The sequence below is a fragment of the Neomonachus schauinslandi genome, chromosome 13 (genome assembly GCF_002201575.2).
Source record: "Neomonachus schauinslandi chromosome 13, ASM220157v2, whole genome shotgun sequence".
Lineage (NCBI taxonomy): Eukaryota > Metazoa > Chordata > Mammalia > Carnivora > Phocidae > Neomonachus > Neomonachus schauinslandi.
In genome coordinates, this window is record NC_058415.1 from 44,783,895 (window position 1) to 44,804,283 (window position 20,389).

At 40.3% G+C, this 20,389-nt stretch overlaps 1 protein-coding gene across 2 annotated transcripts in view; it reads right to left on the minus strand.

Annotated features, from left to right (window-relative positions):
• The window catches only part of SLC24A2 (solute carrier family 24 member 2), a 244,830-nt gene that overhangs the window by 93,528 nt on the left and 130,913 nt on the right, over positions 1–20,389 (minus strand). For both annotated transcript variants that reach the window (XM_021682423.1, XM_021682422.1), the window contains exons 2-3: positions 5,917–5,955; positions 3,230–3,338 (exon numbers count right to left, since the gene is read on the minus strand). In XM_021682423.1, coding sequence (XP_021538098.1) covers positions 3,230–3,338; positions 5,917–5,955 — 148 coding nt within the window. The remainder of the gene's footprint in view (positions 1–3,229; positions 3,339–5,916; positions 5,956–20,389) is intronic.

Sequence of the window (20,389 nt, forward strand, 5' to 3'; positions counted from 1 at the left end):
GTTTGATGGCAGGGGGAGACTTATTTTTTTATCATAGCCTTTTGAATATTTTAAATTAGAAAGAATCAGGGGTGCCTGGGGGGCTCAACTGGTTAAGGCCGACTCTTGATTTCGTCTCAGGTCATGATCTCAGGGTTGCGAGATGGAGCTCCGTGTCGGGCTCTGTGCTCAGAGGAGAGTCTGCTTGTCCCTCTCCCTCTACTCTTCTCCTGGCTCACACACACACACACACACACACACACACACACACACACACACACACTCTCTCTCTCTCTCTCTCAAATAAATAAATAAATAAAATCTAAAAAAAAATCACATGATGCATTATTTTTCAAAATAATGAAACAGAATAATTCCAAACCTGTATATGATACTTATGATCTGCTAGGCAGTGTGTTAAATGCTTTATGTATATTCATTCCTTTAATCCTTACAACAACCTTATGAAGTAAGCATCCTGATTTTATAGATGAGGAAACTGAGATACAGAGAGGTTAGGAAACTTATCCAAGGTCACACAGCTAGTAAATGCAGAGCTGAGATCCAGACCCAGAGAGTTTGGCTCTGGAATCTGTCCTCTTAATTACTACATAATACTGCCTTGCAAAAAATAAACATACTCAGTTGCCTGCTCATAATCACATTGGGGCAGATAAAATGGTTCTTTTCTTCTTACATGGCCCTTTAGGGTGATGGGGTGGAAAAGATGATGGCTCAAAACAACCCAAGATACAATCCACGCGGCTTTAGAGGGCTTTGAAATTCTGTGAATATCAGGTCAAAAGCTTGACATTGGCCACACTGCTTAATCTTTCTTGAGTTTTAGCAGCTACTCTGTGCCAGGTACTCTGCTAGAATTTGGGTGAAACTAGTGAATAAAACAGAGTTCCTGCTCTCTGGAGATTTACTGCATCCTCAGGGAGACAGGCAGTAAACAAATAATCACACAAATTACAATGTGAGCAATAAGGACAAATGAAAGGGGGCCTGGAGAGATGAGGATTGGGGCCCTGATTTATACTGGGTGGCCGGGAAATGTCCTGTCGACAGCCGGCTGAAGAATGGGCTGGGGGGGCGCCTGGGTGGTTCAGTAGTTAAGCATCTGCCTTCGGCTCAGGTCATGATCCCAGGGTCCTGGGATCGAGCCCCGCATCGGGCTCCCTGCTCCGCAGGAAGCCTGCTTCTCCCTCTCGCGCTCCCCCTGCTTGTGTTCCCTTTCTCGCTGTGTCTCTCTCTGTCAAATAAATAAAATCTTAAAAAAAAAAAAAAAAAGAATGGGCAAGGGAAGTGGAAGAGGGCGGAAGAACGAAAAGGATTCTGGGTGGGGGTCATAGCCCATGCAAAGACCATGAGGCAGGAAAGAAGCACCTGTCTGAAGACAGAAAGGCCTCTGTGGCTTAAGCAAAGTGAGTCGAACCGAGTCTGGAGAAAGAGGCAGATGATATACACCATGAGAACTATCTCACAATTTTTCCAAGAGCCATGGGAAGCCACTGTAGGTTATCAGTAGGAGTGACATAATCTGATTTACTTTTGAAGAGGACTACTTGGGGTGCCGTGTGAAAAACATGCAGAGGAGGAGGCAAGGAGGCAGTGAGAAACCAGTTAGGAAGGCCCCACAGGAATCCAGGCAAGCGATGGGGATGGCTCGGAATAAACAGCTGGCCGAGGGAGGAGGTCGGTTTGCGATCTCCTTGGGTGGTATGATATTTTATGCGATTAGAATAATAATGTTGGCTATGAAGAGTAACTATGGAGCGTAAGTTCACAGGTGTGAAAATGCTTTGTCAACCGTAAAGCATTGGACAAAGGTAACTCTTACTACAAATGAAGAAACCAAGTACTAGAGACTCCAAGTTGCCCAAAGTCACACAACTCCTTAGTGGCTGGGAGGAAGTTGGTCTGCCATCCCTTCACTCCTCTTTGGGGTGATGGTGTTGGTGGGGGAACCCAGGGGAATTAGAAGAAGGCTAGTGACCAGATGTAATTCCCTCGTCTAGTGGGCCTCTGAGTGAAGAGAGTAATGACACTCAGGACGCCCCTGGCTAAAGACTACCTCTAGTAAATAGGACTCACAATCTATGAGGCGGGGCTCCTTGGAGAATAGCATGTCAGCTATAGAACTCTCTGGGGTATAAAATGGAGACGTTTCATAATCAAAATGTTCTGTAGTGAGAGGTGACCCCATGATCCTCATCTATTATTCTGGGTCAGAGCTGAGTATTTAGTGAGGGAAGACAGGACCTGGGGAGCCATTCTTGAGGTCCCCAAATGTTCTTTCTTTCTTCTGAATCTCCTGATGACCTGTACCCTTGAAATTATTCAGCAAAGGTTTATATTGGGTAAGAGCTCTGATTTATGTGACATGATTTGACAATCTCATCCCACGTGTCCCAGGCCATGCTCTTCCAATGATCTCTGTTAGCCCCCATGTAACATCAGGCCCAATTACAAGGTCCAGAGATGAAGGGAGAATATACTAGCTTACATTTGCACCCCTTGCTAGCAGCCTAACTCTGATATTTATTTGACACATAAGATAGCTACCTACTGGAAAATTAAATTTTTAGGACAGTTATGCAAGTTAAGAAACAGGATGAATCTGTGAATCAGTAAAACTTAAAGAACATAATACTGGATTCTTTGTGATGGTTCATAGGATTACCCTAGGAGGTGAACCAGGCCTTTTGAGACTGATCCTAAGCAGTTACCTCCGAGGAGTCTCCTTGGATGCTTAGCTCACCCACCACCCTCCAACTGCCAAAGAATCAGGACAATATCAATGTTCTACGGTGAACATCATTCCCCAAATTATTCAAGGCCCTAAGTCATGGGGTTCTCTTCTCTCTTTTTTAAAAATGCACAATTAATCTCCATCTACAACCTCATTTTGGAACTGAGGAGGGATGATGAAAGAGAGCTGTCACTCCAGCTGGGAGGGAGAGAAACCTTTTTGCCTTCTCTGCCTCATCACCAACTCTTTACGCTGGAAGCATCAAAAGACAGAATCAGTACACAAGACCTCAGGTCCTACTCCTGGCACAACACTCTCCAACTGTGAACTGAGCTGCTGCAGATAAAGCACGTCAAGGGCCCAGGGTTTCCTCTGGCAGATGCTCCCCACGAGGACAGTGGCAGCCTTGTGTGATGGCAGCATCGTAAACATCCTCTATCACCGCCCCCCCCCCACCCCCCGGCACAAGCTCCCCAGCTAACGCCTGATATTTACCTTCAGCGAGTGGGTCAAGGGTGTGAATCATGAGCTGGAAGATGCTATTCCTCATGAGACTGTTGTGGAGAGAAGCAGAACTTCCACCTCGCTGGAGACGTGGCTTAGTCTGAGCAGAGAAACCAGACAAAAACGCTGTTAGTTCTCGGAAACCATAGGCAAGTGTATTGCAGATATGCTCTCACTTAGTCTGGTGGTCACTCATTTCTGTCACATGATGACATGCTATTGTAAGGAAGATGTTCAAAGTGCATTTCAAATCCTGCCAAGGAATGGCCTTCTCACATCCTAAATGAATTCATTGCTACCTTTTTTTTTTTTTGAGCTTACTAAATGCTAGTCAATGTACTATATACTTCACTTCCACTGTTTATCTCAATCTCACAATGAGCCCTCTGAACTAGACATGGTCATCATTCCCTTTAGACAGATAAGGACACTGTCTCAGAGAAGTGAAATGAGATGAAAAATGGAGGATAGAGAAATGGATCTCAAGTTTGCTTCTCTCAAAGTTTGTTATCTGAACTGGTGGATGGTCTCTAAAATGTTTAGATTGTGCACCCTATCTATAAAAGTTTTGAGTATGCATATATGTATCTATCTCTGTCTCTATATCCACACATACCAAAATATGAGCATAGCTATGATAAAACATTTGCGAAAGGAGAAATTATGAAGAATAATATAGAAAGTAAATGATAGAGGTGCTAATATTTCCTCCTTGCTCCCCAAAAGAACAGCTTGTGTATCTCCTGGGGACCTCATCTCTACTCTGGGGACCACAGTTCTAATTCATGAAGCCCTATGGTCTATATTAAGAGAGATCTAAAGGGAAAGAACCTCCTATTAAGAATCCACTGAAAAACCTCTTGACTTCCATGCTGGGGGGAGGGGGGCTCCTTTTGCATAAACTACTGCTGTGACAGTAGTTTGGCCAATGAGGTGAAACTCACAGGTAAGAGAGGAAGAAAGAACTTCTAGAGATAAGTTACCAACAAACTCTTTTTATGGCGATCTTCAAAAGCAAATAAGCTAAAAAAAGACACCCTACACCCTCAGGATTTGATGGATTTTTATCCTGACTAGGAACTGCTTCCTCTCACTTTGGTTGATTTTGTGCTAGTTCTCACAGGGGAAGAGGCTTTAGAAGCAGCCAAGCTTTACAGACAGCCAGATTTAAGAGGGAGCAAGGTAAGGTAATGTGAAGGAATTAATTGCTTATTGAACTTTCGATCCAAAATCTCGACATACAATTTTTCTGGGGCCAGGTAAAAATAAAATATGATTTTCCATGAAGTCTCCCAACTATCTACATTACAGGGCTTTCCAATATATCCAATCACAGTCAAGACCCACAAAGGGGCTTCCCAAGAAGAGTCCCCCAAGAGACTTCACAACCATATATATTTGGCAAGCGCTACATCCTAGACTAACCCACCTTTAGCATTTTAAGATACACATTAGACCACTGAGTGTAACACTAAAGAAATCTGGTTAACTTGGTTAACTTGGACAGTGCCCCGAGGTCTCTTATTTTGTAGAATACTTATTAACAATCGTGGTCCACACATTTGGGGACAAAGGTGAAAGCCATGGTAACTTGAAGTATGGGCAAAACGCCAGTATGAGATACATGGAGAAATCTGAATTTCTTAGTGTGATTTTATTATCATTGATATGCTGTCGGAAATCATACTCCTAACTCTGACGGAAGAAGAATCAGAGGATATTGTGAAACTGATCATGAGTTCCTCAAAGCAAGAGATTGGGTCTGTATCCCTAGCCCAGTACCAGATCTGACATATCCGATGGGCTCTCAATGAATGTCCTGAGTCTTTGCTCTGAGCACTACAGGAGGATGGATGGGGTCATATGTATCTTTATTACTAGTCTCTTCAGTTTTAAATCTGTAACATTTTTAATGCATTGTAGTATTTGATTCAGATGATTAAGTTTCAAAATATTTTAGGGGCAAGGTTAGGAGACTTGACTAGAGTTGAAATGTAATCACTGTTTGATGGCTGAACACAAAAAACTCTGAAGGTCATTTCCTTGCCATCTTGCACATTACAGAATGTGATATGTTAACTGGATAGGAACTGGAAAATGTGTTTGTTGTTAATAATTTGTCATAATCACTGTTACTATGCTCATTCTAGGAAACTGGAAGAACTTTGTTGTGGAGATCTTCATTGGCAAAGGATTGTATCTATTTGGGTATTCTTTTGGGTATTAGTTATATATTAAACACATACGTCTCATGCAGCATTTCTTTTGATGGAACCAAAAGAAATTTCCAACCAGAAATTAAGGGCATGCAGATACATAAAAAATAGATATCAAGCATTAGATCCCACACTGTCCCCAAATATCAGCTCAACATCCCATGGGATGCAGTTTGGAAATATTTCCTTCTTTCAGCTCACATTAAAGTTTATGCCAAATGAAAGAGAGAAGGCAAACTTTTTGAAATCTAGTCCCAGAAATAATTTGAGTATCAGTGAATATCAGAATACAGTTGACACTAATTATAGGACTGAGTATACATATATACTGGTAGATTGAGCCGTTTCAGTATCCCAAGGGGGAGGATGGTTTGTTGAGCACATGAGCCCTCCTCCTCCCACCCCTGTCCCACACTCTCCACAGGCACACGAACAGGTATAGACAGAGCCACTTCTTCCTACCGGTAGAGCCTGCTCATCCTTGTCCCTGGCTGTAGATGACTGCAGAAGAGAAAAGGCAAAAACAGAAGACAAAGAAATAAATAAACAACAAGTCCCATGTCGGTTTTACATTTAATAACAAGCATCAGTATAAGGAAAGATTTGGTTCTTTCTGCTTCTGGGCAGGGAGGAACCAACACAGGGGGCCAACAGTATAGATTACTAACCAATATATAATGGTTTATTTAGGCCCATGGTACATTCTCCTGGACACTCAAAAAGTTGAATGGCCATCCCAAATGCCCAGCAATGGAGGGCAGTTCAATCCACTATGGCCCATCCATGCAGTGGAATCCCATGGGGTCATTAAAATAAACGAGGTAAGTACACATGTACTGACATGCAAAAGTATCTAAAATATACTGTTCAAGTGACACAAATTAAGGTCCTTCTGAGAAACAAACTGAGGGTTCTAGAGGGGAGGGGGGTGGGAGGATGGGTTAGCCTGGTGATGGGTATTGAGGAGGGCACGTTCTGCATGGAGCACTGGGTGTTATGCACAAACAATGAATCATGGAACACTTCATCTAAAACTAATGATGTAATGTATGGGGATTAACATAACAATAAAAAAATTAAAAAAAAATTAAGATCTTATTTGTCATGTCATTTTATAGAAGAAAATAAATGAACAAAGCTTTAGTATATGTAAAGAAAAAATTCTGCAAGAATCAACACCAAACCGTTATTAGTGGTTATTGTTGGGGGCTGGGATTACAAGGAAGTATCATCTTCTAAGTATTTTGGAGGGCGTCCACATTCACCACCCCATAAATAAATAAATAAATAAATAAATAAATAAATAAATAAATAAAGTGAATAAAATAAATCCTGAAGAATGTGGACCCCTGAATTGAAGACTAAGATCATCACATGCAGAATTCAGATAACACACCTTTTCTGCCTCTACCACTTCAAGTTTTCCATTCTAAAAATGGAAATATCTGTCAAGTAGAGAAAGGTTGACTAAAACACCAGGGCACTTGAGAGCCTGGTTATCTGTTAGGAGAGAACACTGAAAAAGGGACACAGGAGTTCTACCAACATGACCCACCCAGCTGGCTTTGCTTTGTCAACTTAATATGCATCCTCCTTCGGCAGAACCAGGGCACCATCCTGTTATCTTTCCAATGATGTGCAGGTACCTTGTGACTTTCCTCATGCTCAGACCACACTGCCTTTGTCACTACCCCTCCACTAAGGGTTCATACAGCAAGAACAAACTGGAACCCTGCTCCTGGCTTGCCTCTGGTCCTCCCCATTAGTGTTTTTGGTGATCAGTGTCTTCAGGAATAATCAATCCCATATGGAGATGAGTACATGGTGCAGAGCTGTTTTAGAACCTTCATGAACCCAGGCTCTCTTTTTCAGTTCTACCACACGTCTTTATATATGAACGTTGAGTTGCTCCCATATCCCACCTAAAATATACATTTCCGTGTACAGAAATGGAAAGGATTCTTATAATCCTTTTATGATTTTTATTTCAAATTATTGGCTACATGCAATTCATTTAATTATGACTGGCATGCTTGAGATCTTGGAACATGAGAAACTGAATCCATAATTTGTTTTCACATATATTGTAACTTTTTTTTTTTTTTTTTTTTTTTTAAGATTTTATTTCTTTATTTGAGAGAGAGACACAGCGCGAGAGGGAACACAAGCAGGGGGAGTGGGAGAGGGAGAAGCAGGCTTCCCGCCGAGGAGGGAGCCCGATGCGGGGCTCGATCCCAGGACCCTGGGACCATGACCTGAGCCGAAGGCAGATGCTTAACGACTGAGCCACCCAGGCGCCCTATATTGTAACTTTTAAGAAGACTAAATCTCATACTTAATGAAGTTGATATTAAATATTTGTAGACATTCAGTTAAACATTTAAAATCTTGTGAGTACTTTTTTAGATTTTAGAGTCAATATCAACATATATTTTTTCTTCTGGTTCCAAACATTTTTATGGGCCCTTGAAGAGCTTGTAAGTCTCAGGCCCAGACAGAAGTGTTCTGCACTGGCTGTAATTTTTTTTTTTTTTTAGAGAGGGAGAGAGGTGGGGGAGGGGCAGAGGGAGAGAGAGGGAGAGAATCCCAAGCAGGCTTCACGCCCAGTGCAGAGCCCGACAAGGGGCTGGATCTCATGACCTTGAGATTGTGACCTGAGCAGAAATCAAGAGTCAGATGCTTAACCGACTGAGCCACCCACGCACCCCTGCACTGGGTGGTAATCTCTAAGCACAGCCCTTGGGCATTCTAAATTCGCCATTCCCCTGATTTGGGGCTCTCTCTCAGAGACTTCCCTAAAAACACGAATAAGAAAATATCGCTGATTCCCTAGTTCCCAGGAACGTGCTTGGAGACTGAAGTGGACCTGAAATTGTTCTTTGATTTCCCTTTTTTGCTCTGAAGGCACTGTATGACCCCACTTCTCTCTGGCAGGTCCTTTCATTTTCTCTTCTTCTACATCAGACAGCTCAACAAATGGTCCCACATTTTACAGAACAATCCCCCAGGGAAGTTATCCAGTGCAGCAAGCTCAGCCTTTGGACATACAACGAGATTAGCTGTCAGAGCACGCCTTTTCAGTTAGCAAATTTACACCTTGTGGCTAAATGGGAGACAAATAATTAGGAGCTGGGATTGATACCCCAATGGCTCTACAGAACATGAAGGTACAGGATGAAAAGGAGGAAAGAACTGAGTGGTCTTTATGAGAGCAAAATGGTAACCAGCCACGAGTTTGGATTTAAAAAAATACATATTTAAAGAAAATATGTGAGGAAGGAAAAAAAATCAAACCTGTCTTTTGGTCTGCAGGGGAGAAAAAAAGATCTGCCCCATTGACTTCCTTTTTCTCTCACAAGCAAGATGGATCCTAAGACACAATAAATGGAAGGAAAAGGCCTTGTGCATAGATTCTACAAAGAAAAAAGTGAGTGCAGAGCAAGGTCTGGACTCCTTTACAAAATCTCCCACTGTTTTATGTCAGCAGAAGTTGACATCATTAGTTTTCTTTCAAGTGTAACTTGCAGACATGAATATGTATCAGATTACAACATGTATATTTCATTATATACATAAATGGCAACTGAGGTCATTAAGATACCCCTCCACTTTCCTTTTACATAGCCCTGTTGCAAATGAAATGAGAAGTGTGCCATATGGTCATAATTGCTCATTTTTGGAGGCTCACCCACATCTACTGATAATTCCTCATGCTCATCGGACTCAGCTTCACCTTAACGGATGGGGTGAAGCTGCTTCGCAGTCCTAGTGATGGGATGCTGATTATGTCAGGAATTCAACTTCAAATGGGTATTAATTACACTGGAAGTAACTAGTGAAGATAACAAAGAAAAGATCCAGATGTGTATAGTCGATACTTATAGGCCTCTAGTATTTCTAACCACTGAATTATTTAGCTAACTATCTGGGTTTGGGGTTGGCCTCAGTGTTGTGAATTTATTTTCAGGGCCACTGAACAGGTCACAAGTTCATTTTCATCCACTGTACACTACAGAAGACAGCTTCTTCAAAAGAAGGCTAATGGGATTTTAAGGATTAATCTTGGCATTCTTCTTATGCATTTTGTGTTTAAATGCCTTTGATTTTAAACCCCCCAAAATATCACACATTTGGGCTGTACTAATTTGAAAACCCAATTCCTGGTGGTCAGTTGAAAGGCTGTACTGCCTACAGGAAAAATTTGTTAAGCCAATTGGGAACATACATGGAAATTCTTGAGGAATATTTAAAAGAATTCATAAAATGCATCCCCAAGGGTCCCAGGTTGGTGTATCAACACAGACCCTCCTCTTCATTCATGAAAGCAGGACATCTACAAGGCCAGGTTATAAGGAATACATCTTCTACTTAAAAGAAAATATTGTAATTCAACCTTTTATTTAGCTTAAACTGGCCTCCTCCCTCATCACTGCAAGTAATCGAGAAATTGAGCAACTGGAAGGATGCCATTAATATCTGTTGTTCTCCCTGGTAGAAACCCCAATTCTATATAGGAATTTTGCTACCTATTTGCTACGTGGTTCGGAAGTGCCCCACACCCATTAAAAAACCCATAGGCCATTCAGGAAGCATTTTTAACACTATGAACCATTCATAAACCCTTAAATTGTCTCTCTTCCTTTGACCTCAGAAACCACTGGTTGAGCAATGATTTCCGTGACTACAAAGTGATCTGACCTTATACAGAACTTTACCTCACATACAGGCCCCCACTTCCACCTCAGACACATCAACATTAGGCAAATATGACACAGTGTAACTTTATCATGATCACACAGTCCTTGTTTCACTCTGACCAGTAACTGCCCACCCGCAAATCACATAATCGAATGGGTCCCTGGAAGATGTCATGTACCAAAAGACAACTGGACAGTGGCATGGCATCAGAGATAAGCAATTACAACAGTCAAGGAACATCCATCAACTTCTGCCACTATAATCTCTCACTAGATCTGTGAAATGCACCAGAATTTATTGTGCCAAGGACCCAGAAGCACTGTACAAAGTCTATAAAAACAAATTTAAAAGTATCATTATTTTGTCAGAAATGTGACCTAAAACATATATGCCAGTGATTAGAAATGTTAATCCAATATTTAACTGACACTATTATGGTGTCCTGGAATTTAGAAAGGTTGGGTGGAGGGGAATGATGGATTTTCGCTTAAGAAATTAACAAGGTTGTATGAAATGATGTCTCCTTTTTCTTTCAATACACTTAGCTGTAGCAAACAATAACTTTCAAAACATCTGTCCTGGAAAGAGATGAATAAACCTCAAAGTCTATGGGAAGACTAGAAGGTACAAAAGCCTCAAGCCTGAAAATCTAAAAGGAAAGAAATCTTACCACTTAATCAGATGCAAAATCATCACTGTCTCCCTCTCTTTTTGGTCTTAGCAGACTCTCTAAAACATTGAGGGGGGAGGGATTAAATAAATTCCTAAAGAAGTAATACTAAGAGATGTAAGTTCAAATGACTTTTACCACTGGTCGCTGGTTGCTGGGTAATTATCCCACTATCTCTGCCTGTTAAGAAAGTGAGAGTCTCAAAGATTAATGAAGGACTGGAGGTGGCAGCCCAGGATGCAGGAATACCCACTTCACAACCCTGGTTTAAAGAAACACCTTGGGGGGCACCTGGGTGGCTCAGTCGGTTAAGCGTCTGCCTTCGGCTCAGGTCATGATCCCAGGGTTCTAGGATCAAGTCTCGCATCAGGCTCTCTGCTCAGCGGGGAGACTGCTTCTCTCTCTCCCTCTACCTGCTGCTCTGCCTACTTCTGATCTCTCTCTCTCTGTCAAATAAATAAATAAATATTTTTTAAAAAAAATAAACACATTGGAAAAAATAAGAAATAAAGAAACACGCTGGAATGGAAAGAAGGGGTGGAAATTAAGTAAAAAGTGTAGCAATGGCTAATTTCTTCTCTCTTTATTTTAAAAGATTTATTTATTTATTTTTGAGAGAGAGAGAGAGAGAGAGAGATCTGGGGGGATGAGGAGGAGAGAGAGAGAGAGAATCCAAGCAGAGTCAGCACTGAGTGAGGAGCCCCACACGGGGCTCGATCCCACGACCCAGAGATCATGACCTAGGCTGAAACCCAAGAGTTGGACGCTTAACTGACTGTGCCACCCAGGCGCCCCTCTTCTCTCTCTTTTTAAGAAAATAATACTTAAGTTGGTACACAGAAAAACAGTAATCCTCTTTATATAAATGGAGAGAAAGAAGTGGGATGTGCCTCAGCCTGTTTCTGTACTCAGGATACTAAGCTCCTGTGTTAATTCACTTAATTTAGGAATTAACAACCCAACTATCACTGTCATCTGTCATCTCCCCCCCAAAATCCAGATGTTGTTAATATATTTTGTTGTATTGCTTGAGCAATCCTCACAATTGCTAATGAACCGTTTTGATACGCCAATCAAACACAAAGTGCTAGTGGTATTCTGGCTATAGTTACACAAATTTCCTTTGACTAGCAAAGAATCCCAAATGCACTCACATATTAAGTCTGGATTGCCTTGCTTCTTTGAAGGAAAACTGTCTAAGTTTTAAAGAAAACTCCAACAAATGCTGGTGCTGGACAAACCACAGACCGATTTGCCGCAAATCAAATAGATTCCAGTCATAATGGATAACATTTACTGCAAGTTCACTATGTGCCAAGTGCTTTGTATATAAATAGCTCACTGTACCCTCAAAATAGGTATTATAACCACTCCTGCCACCTTTAATACATAAGGACCCTGAGGCTGATGGAAGTTGGATAATTTGTTCAAGGCCATGTAGCTAGTCAGTGGCAGAGTTGGGATATGAATTCAGACAGCTGGGCTCCAGAGCCCAAGCATCAGAGAAACGAGGAAGTGGAATTTTCCTTGCAGTGGCCTGTGGGAAGGAGCCTGGAGGCACTAGACTCCAAATACAATAAAAAGTTTGTATACATTAAAAGCTATTTATGAGCTCTAACTTCCAATAGAGGCCAGAAAATGGTATTGCTAAGTGACTTTTGTGAACGAAAAATGACAGGTTTTATTTGTGTTTGGTACAAAAAGTGGATGCCTGGGAATGCAGCAAGAATAGAGGTTATTTTCTCTGTCTCTCCCAGCATTATTATTTAGACTCACCTATAATTATCATGAATTTTCATTATTGGTTCTATCTCTTGAAGGTCATGGAGGCACTTTTTATGACCTTCACAATGGCATAAGTTCAAGTAACTCTGCAAATTAGATTATCCATGTATCAGGTTGACCTGTATGAAGGAGTTTATAGCTCAGCAGTAGGTGGGAAAAGTGGGGCCCTCTTGTGGTCCCATTTATCACTGTGGATGTATGATATTAGTCTATATTTAGTTGACTTGGAAGCAAGTTGTGCCCAGTCTTCAATTTATTTCTGTCACTTGAAGGACTACTGTGGTTTCTTTGTTTCAAGGAAAGAACAGCTCAAAAAAAATTTAGATGACATTTTCAGTGTCTGAAGCATCAGTGAGAGACTCTAAATAGGAAGTTTTGAATTAAAAAATTTAGTCATTTAAAAATACTTATTTGATAATATTTACTGGACACTTACTATATGCCAGGCATTCTTCCAGGTTCTAGGGATACATATGTGACCAAAACTGTAAAAAATCTGTGTCCTCGCAGAGCTCACATCCCAGAATATACTATTATTGTAAAATTAACTAGACAGAAAGGATAGTAGTTAGATCACTTAACATTAAGTGTTATATTTAAGGATATACTTAAGTGAATCAACTGTGGCCTAACCATAACCTTTATAAACAACTTTATGATTAATTTATCAATCACACATTAAACATCCACTCTGGTTTGAAGAGAAGCTGGCAAAGGCTATGAAGAATATAAAGAACACGATTCTGTCTATAGAATTATAAACCCAACATATAGAAAAGGGTACTAAATATTTAAAGTGCATCTTGAAAGTGATAAAATTGGAAGTGTGATTAATTTTTGGCAATATTATTGGCAATAAACTTTGTAAAAGAACTTTCACATTTTTTTAAAGGTTTTATTTATTTATTTGAGAGAGAGAGAATGAGAGAGAGCACATGAGAGTGGGGAGGGTCAGAGGGAGAAGCACACTCCCTGCCAAGCAGGGAGCCCAATGTGGGACTCGATCCAGGGACTCCAGGATCATGACCTGAGCCAAAGGCAGTCACTTAACCAACTGAGCCACCCAGGCGCCCAAGAACTTTCACATTTTTAAGACTAAAAAAAAAGAAACTCTGAACTCCAAGGAGAACAAAAGACTGTAATTTGAATGTAACTTTATGATTTTGGTATATGTAACTTTTCACTTTTATGATCTCCTAGATACAGTGTAACCTCATTAATATAACATATTGATTCTCCACCACATTTTAATTTGTGATCTAGAAAGTTCACTTTCACCATATCAGCACCTGGCTCCTACAGGACGTGATACAATTTCCACGTGTGTAGAAAATGAGAGATGCCAGATTTGCTGACCTTGGTTTTGGAATTCCCAGGAAGGAAATGTGTATCACGTAAACCCAACTTAAATATTTAATAATACAAATGAAAATGTAATTAAACTTTGGGTAAAACAATAAAGGGCACAAATATGAAGCATACAACATTTCCTGTCAAAAATGTACTGATATTGAGAATTGGTCCCATTTCTTGATCTGCTCTCTTGTTCCCAAGAGAGCCCAGGAGGGAACTAAGATCATTCATGTCACAGAGATGGGACAGTAATGGCATTCATTTGGGACACTGCTTGGCTACATCCATATTTTATTCACACTTACTGTATCTCCCTATTTGCTTCCTAGTTTGTTCTTTTATATTATTTGTCTCATTTCTCTCTTTCCCATTACTGAACACCCTTCTGAGGGCAGAGACCATTTTTCCCCATTTTATATTATTTCATAGTACCTAGCACAGTGGTGCTAGATGCATGTTTAAAAATAAATAAGCCTGGTGATAGGTATTAAAGCGGGCATGTTCTGCATGGAGCACTGGGTGTTATATGCAAATGATGAATCATGGAACACTACATCAAAAACTAATAATGTAGTGTATGGTGATTAACATAACATAATAAAATAAAAATAAATAAATAAGTGAAATTAGATATATTTTTTAATGAGCCTATATGCTCAAATATAACAAAGTTGGAGGCAAATGGCTTCTTTTCAGCCCAACATGGAACTATGTCACTGTTCTCTTACCATTTGATACTGCTAATGACCCACTGTTTCTTGATTTATTTTCCTCCCATGTATCTGAGATGTATACACTGACCAGGCCTCTATTTCCTCATTCTTGTGAAAATGTAACAATATAAAACCTCCCTTCTTTGAACTCCTATTTTAAAATTGGCATTTCACACTTATTCCTGATTGCCAGTGTTTGCCATTTTGTTTGCTTGGCTGGGATTGTCAACCTCTTGAACATAGGTATCTTTGCAACACTGAACACTGATGTCTTGATTGACAGTTACAAAGAGGTGGGTCTAGGGCTTTGCAAGGAAGGAGGATGATCAAATAGGCAGGAAACTCATTCTGAGAGGGAAAAGAATTGAGGGGCCTGGATCCAGTGTTGGGGCTAAGACTAGGGTCAGCAGAAACTATTTTGACTAATAGAGAGTGGTATCAGCTACAAATTCTTTGGCTTAGTCCCTGGGACCATGTGCCCAGTCACTATTGCATGGGTCCTTTAACCTGAGAGAGCCAGTCTTCCTTTTGGTGGTCCAATACAGGTGCACCTGTCCTACTAATGGCAGAGGAGAGTGCGGTAGTAGTGATCTTTTAGCTGGTGGAAGCACTGAATAGAACAAGGCATTAAGGAACAGATCCATTGGGCAAGGACCATGATATACCTGGGCACCCCAGAAAAGTAGAGTGCATGGTGAGGACTAGAAGTCACCAATGGGCTTGACATGAAGATGGTTAAATTCTAAATTGTCCCCCTAAGACTATTGCAATCGAGGGAAGTGAGAGTCACATTGAGGTTCAAATTTATCCTCAACATCTTCTTGGCTCACTTACCTTTCCTATCCAGAAGGCAGACCTGGCAAATTGCCATTTTAGATCTTTTATTTGTGTCCAAGTTATTCCCTCTTGCTCCATTTGCCACATATTTTCCTTCATGGTATCTTCAAAATCACTCATTCAGTCTCCAACACATACTTAATGACCACTTATTTTTATGTGCTGAACTGTTCTACGTATGGGGATACAACAGGGAATCAAACAGCCCAAATCCTTGCTCTTGTGGAACTTATATTCTAGTTTAAATCTCTCTTCTCAAACATAGTCTTCCAATTAAGTAGCAACAGCAGAGTTCATATATAAAACCCCTGCTGACTTTTGCTGAGCATTAACTACGCTGAGATACTGTGCTAAATGCTCATCTTCATCACAATCCTAGGTAGAAACTAATAGGAAGCACTTAAAAAAAAAACAAACTTTTCACTTTGAAATAATTACAGATTAACAGATAATTACAGATTAACACAACCGATTGTAGTTGCAAAAAAAAAAAAAATGTACAGGGCAGTCCTATGCATGCTTAACTAGTCTCCCCCCCCCGCCGCCGAGATAATATCTCATATTAACTATAGTTCAATATCACAGCCAAGAAGTTGACTTTGGTATAATCAATGGAGTTCATTCAGATTTCACCAGTTATATGTGCATTTCCTTGTGATTGTGTATGGTGTGTGTGTCACCCTATGCAATTTAATCACATGTGTAGCTTCATGTAACCACTGATGCAACTGAGATAGTTTACTGTATCATTACCACAAGCTTGCCTTGTGCTACCCCTTTATATCTCTACCCACCCCCTCTCCTCATCCCTAACCACTGATCTGTTATTCATCTAAATTATTTCATGATTTTATATAAGTGGGATCATGCAGAATGTATCTTTTTGAGACTGGCTTTTCCCACTCGGTACAACTTCCTTGAAGTTCATCCAAGCTGCTGCATGTATCAAGAGTTTGTTCCTTTTTTACTGTTGAGTCGTATTCTATGGTATGGACGTACCACATCCTCCCATTGAAGGACCTTTGGATAGTTTCCAGTTTGGGGCCATTGTGAATAAAACTACGAACACTGGGGCGCCTGGGTGGCTCAGATGGTTAAGCGTCTGCCTTCGGCTCGGGTCATGTGATCTCAGGGTCCTGGGATTGAGTCCCGCATCGGGCTCCCTGCTCCTTGGGAGCCTGCTTCTCCCTCTGCCTCTCTCTCTCTGTCTCTAATGAATGAATAAATAAAATCTTAAAAAAAAAAAACTACAAACACTGATGTACAAATGTCTGCATAAAAATAAGTTTCATTTCTCTGGGATACATGCCCAAGAATACAATTTCCGGGTCATAAGACCATTTTTAGTTTTAGAAAAAAACTGCCAAACTATTTTCCCGAGTGGCTATACCATTTTATATTCTCACCGACAACGTATGAATGATCCAGCTCTTTTGCTTTCTTGCCAGCATTTGGTATTGTCATTATTTATTTTAGCCATTCTAAGAGGCACAATGATATCTCATTGTGATTTTAATGTGCATTTCTCTAACGGTTTATGGTGTTGAACATTTTTCATGTACTTACTTGCCTGGGTCCAAGGCACTACTCTCTTTGCATTCTCTAAGTAAACATAAAACACCCTCTGAATTCACCTTCCAGGCAGGATAGAAGGAAATTTATTCAGTAAGTGGAAGCCATCTAATCTTCATAAAACTTTTTAGGGAAATCGAGAGCTTTAATCCTTAACTTTTCTTTGAACAAAAAGTACATGGTTTTAAAAGTATTTTCAAACATCATGCATCCTTCTAATCACATAAAAACAAAGTATAAACAGAAAAAGAGAGATGAAACTGAGGTCTGCCATTAAGGGAAGACAGGGCTCTATTTTTGCTGGTGAAATAGTAATGGACTAATGATGTTGGAAAGTTCAGGCCTTAAAATAAAATTTCTGGTTCCAGATAGTGGCTGTGGTCTCCTAGGGCATATCTTATCTGTTATCTGTCAATAGCAAAGCGGAAATTGTGTACTATTGAAAACAGATGTAGCCTTGCTGCAACAGAAATGGAAAAGATAGGCTCTGGGAATCCTAACTGCATTACAGTCAAATGGAGCCAGGAGGTATGGATACTATGATTAGTACCATCTTCTTGGCCAAATATTCAGCACTATTTTCAGCGCTAGAATTAAAAATCTGCTGCAGAATTAGGGAATGATGACATGGGGAATATCTTGTAGAAGCAGCTTTCTTTGTAACTACTGCTGGCTCTGAAGCCTTGGTTTTAACCATTAGGAACTTCTCAAAATAGTTCTACACACGTCATTTTGTAGCAGGTTCTACTACACGAGTTACTGCCTGGAGAGCTTCTTAACTGCTCATAATAATCACATAATGCTGTGTAAAGTATGATATATCATCATTGGAAGTTTATTATTTACTAAATTATAGTAGAAACACTGGACATCTCTGGGCAGGATTCTAAACCACAATGAAAAATATACTGGACTGAAGAGAAAATGATGCTCATCAACTGATGGAAGAAAATCCACTCTGAAAGTGAAAGACTGTGCTTTTACTAAAATTTTTCTCAAAATAATGTATCTATTCACTATGTTTTTATAACAAAAGATTTCAAACAAAAGAAAAGTTTTAAGAAAAATACAATGAAAAGCCATATTCCTACTGCTTAGATTCAGTAACTATTAACATTTTCTGTATTTGCTTTATCAATATATGTCTATATATATTTTTTTCTGGATCATTCTAAAATAAGCTGAAGATGTCATGCAATCTTCACCCCTACACATTTCACATGTGATCTTCTGAGGATCTGGGCATTATCCTACATAATAATACCGTGTGTGTGCATTTTGTATGCACGTCATAGGTGATGTCGCGTTGGCAGAATAACACTACTCAATGTGTTGTTTTTTTTTGACAACATGATCAAATATGTTTCTATTTACACTTTTGTCTCCTAAGTTAGTTAAGCATACGTAAAACAAAATATCCTTTTTATAAGTCAGAGAGAGACAAATACCATATGATTTCACTCATATGTGGAATTTAAGAAACAAAACAAGTTAGCAAAGGAAAAAAGAGAGAGAGAGATACACACACATACACACACCTAAAAACAGATTCTTAACAATAGAGAACAAACTGGTGGAGACCAGAGGGGAGGTGGGTGGGGCGTGGGTTGAAATAGGTGATGGGGATTAAGGAGGGCACTTGTCCCAGTGAGCACTGGGTGATTCGTGGAAGTGTTGAATCACTGTATTGTTACCTGAAACTAATATAGCACTGTATGATAACTATATGGGAATTAAGATAAAAACTTAATTTAAAAATATCCATTTTACTTCCTCCCTTCTCTACCTATCCCACCATGAGAGCAGGTCACCAATCATTTGGTTCATTAAAAAAAAAATGTTGCTCCAGACACCAGTACTCATTTCCTGCCTGCTGTTGGGTATTAGCTTATTGATGAACAATACTAAGCATATAGACCTCCATAAATGCAAACACTATTTAATGCTGGAATTTGGGGTCCACAGTCTGGATTTAGGGGAGGAATGTGGGAAATCTTGATAATGTAAAATTTTGCATATGTATAAGTTTTCAGGAGTAGGAGGAAAAACATCCATAACTTCCATGAGATTCTCGAAAGTGCAACCCTAAGAAGGTTAAGAACCATTGATTTAGTGCCTTCAAAGTGCTTACCCTTTGGAAGCTGGGAGATATAATTACAAAGGGCATAAATTATCAACTTCTAACTGACAGAAAGGAGGTATTCCAGAAAGACTCATCTATTCTATCCAACTGACAGCCTGGTGCCACTGAGCTGGGTCCTGGCAGAGTGCTGGAGCAGAAGGCAGCACGAAGCAGATTACACACTCTGACAAGTTCCCAATTAGTTCAAAGTCTAGGAAAACAATCTGAATGTTACTGCAGATGGCCTAACTCTCTTCAGTGGGCAGAGGCCAGGCAGAGCGCCAGAGGTCCGCTCCAGGGATGAGGTACCCATCTCGTCCAGACTATGTTTGTTCCAAACGTCGCCCCTCAGTAGGCTTTGACAGCCTGTAGGGCGGTTTACAACAGTGACTGAGCTCACCTTGAAGAAACACAGAAGGGAGAGCAGAAAAACCCCAAATAAACAAGTGAGAAAAAGGAAAGGAGTCTCCAGATACCTGGACATTTTAAAAATGGGCACACTTTCTTGCAAATGCCAAAGGGAATAAGACCAGGGTATCACTGGGAAGTACCAGGCACTGTGCTAGGAGTTCTTTCATGGCTGTCTCATAGTATTAGCAGAATTAGCAGTATCTCCCTTAGCATCTTTGTTTATAGCTGGAAGGAATGGAGCAATTGGGTGGGATAAGGATAGCTAGTTACTCAGTGAGCTGGGGTTGGAACCCGCGTCTGTTGAATGCCATTTCCCATCACATTTTGTTGTTTTATAAATATTCACTCGGTAGGGGAGGATAGGTATGGAATACACAATGAGAAAGAACAATAAACAAGTGAAGTCAGCTTATACTGTGGGGTCATTTGCTTACTGTGCTTTATTTTGAGCTAGCTTCTGTTGAAAATGCATGGTGAGAGACAAATCAATAGCACTTAGCATTTGAACCATTTGCTTTAAATGCATTATCCCATTTAATATTATAGCTCCATAAGCACTACCAATCCTATTTTACTGCTGAGAAAGTAGCCTGGAGAGGCTGAGTAAAGAGCCTAAGGCCATGGATGTAGTATTTGATAAAGTTGAGGTTCATGTTTAAGACTGGCCCAGAAACTTGTTCTCTGTAGTCTTGAGGCGATGGACCAGGTGGGATCAGGACATGTGTTAATACCTGGGAGGGCACAGACTTTTTTTTTTTTTTTTTTTTTTTTTTT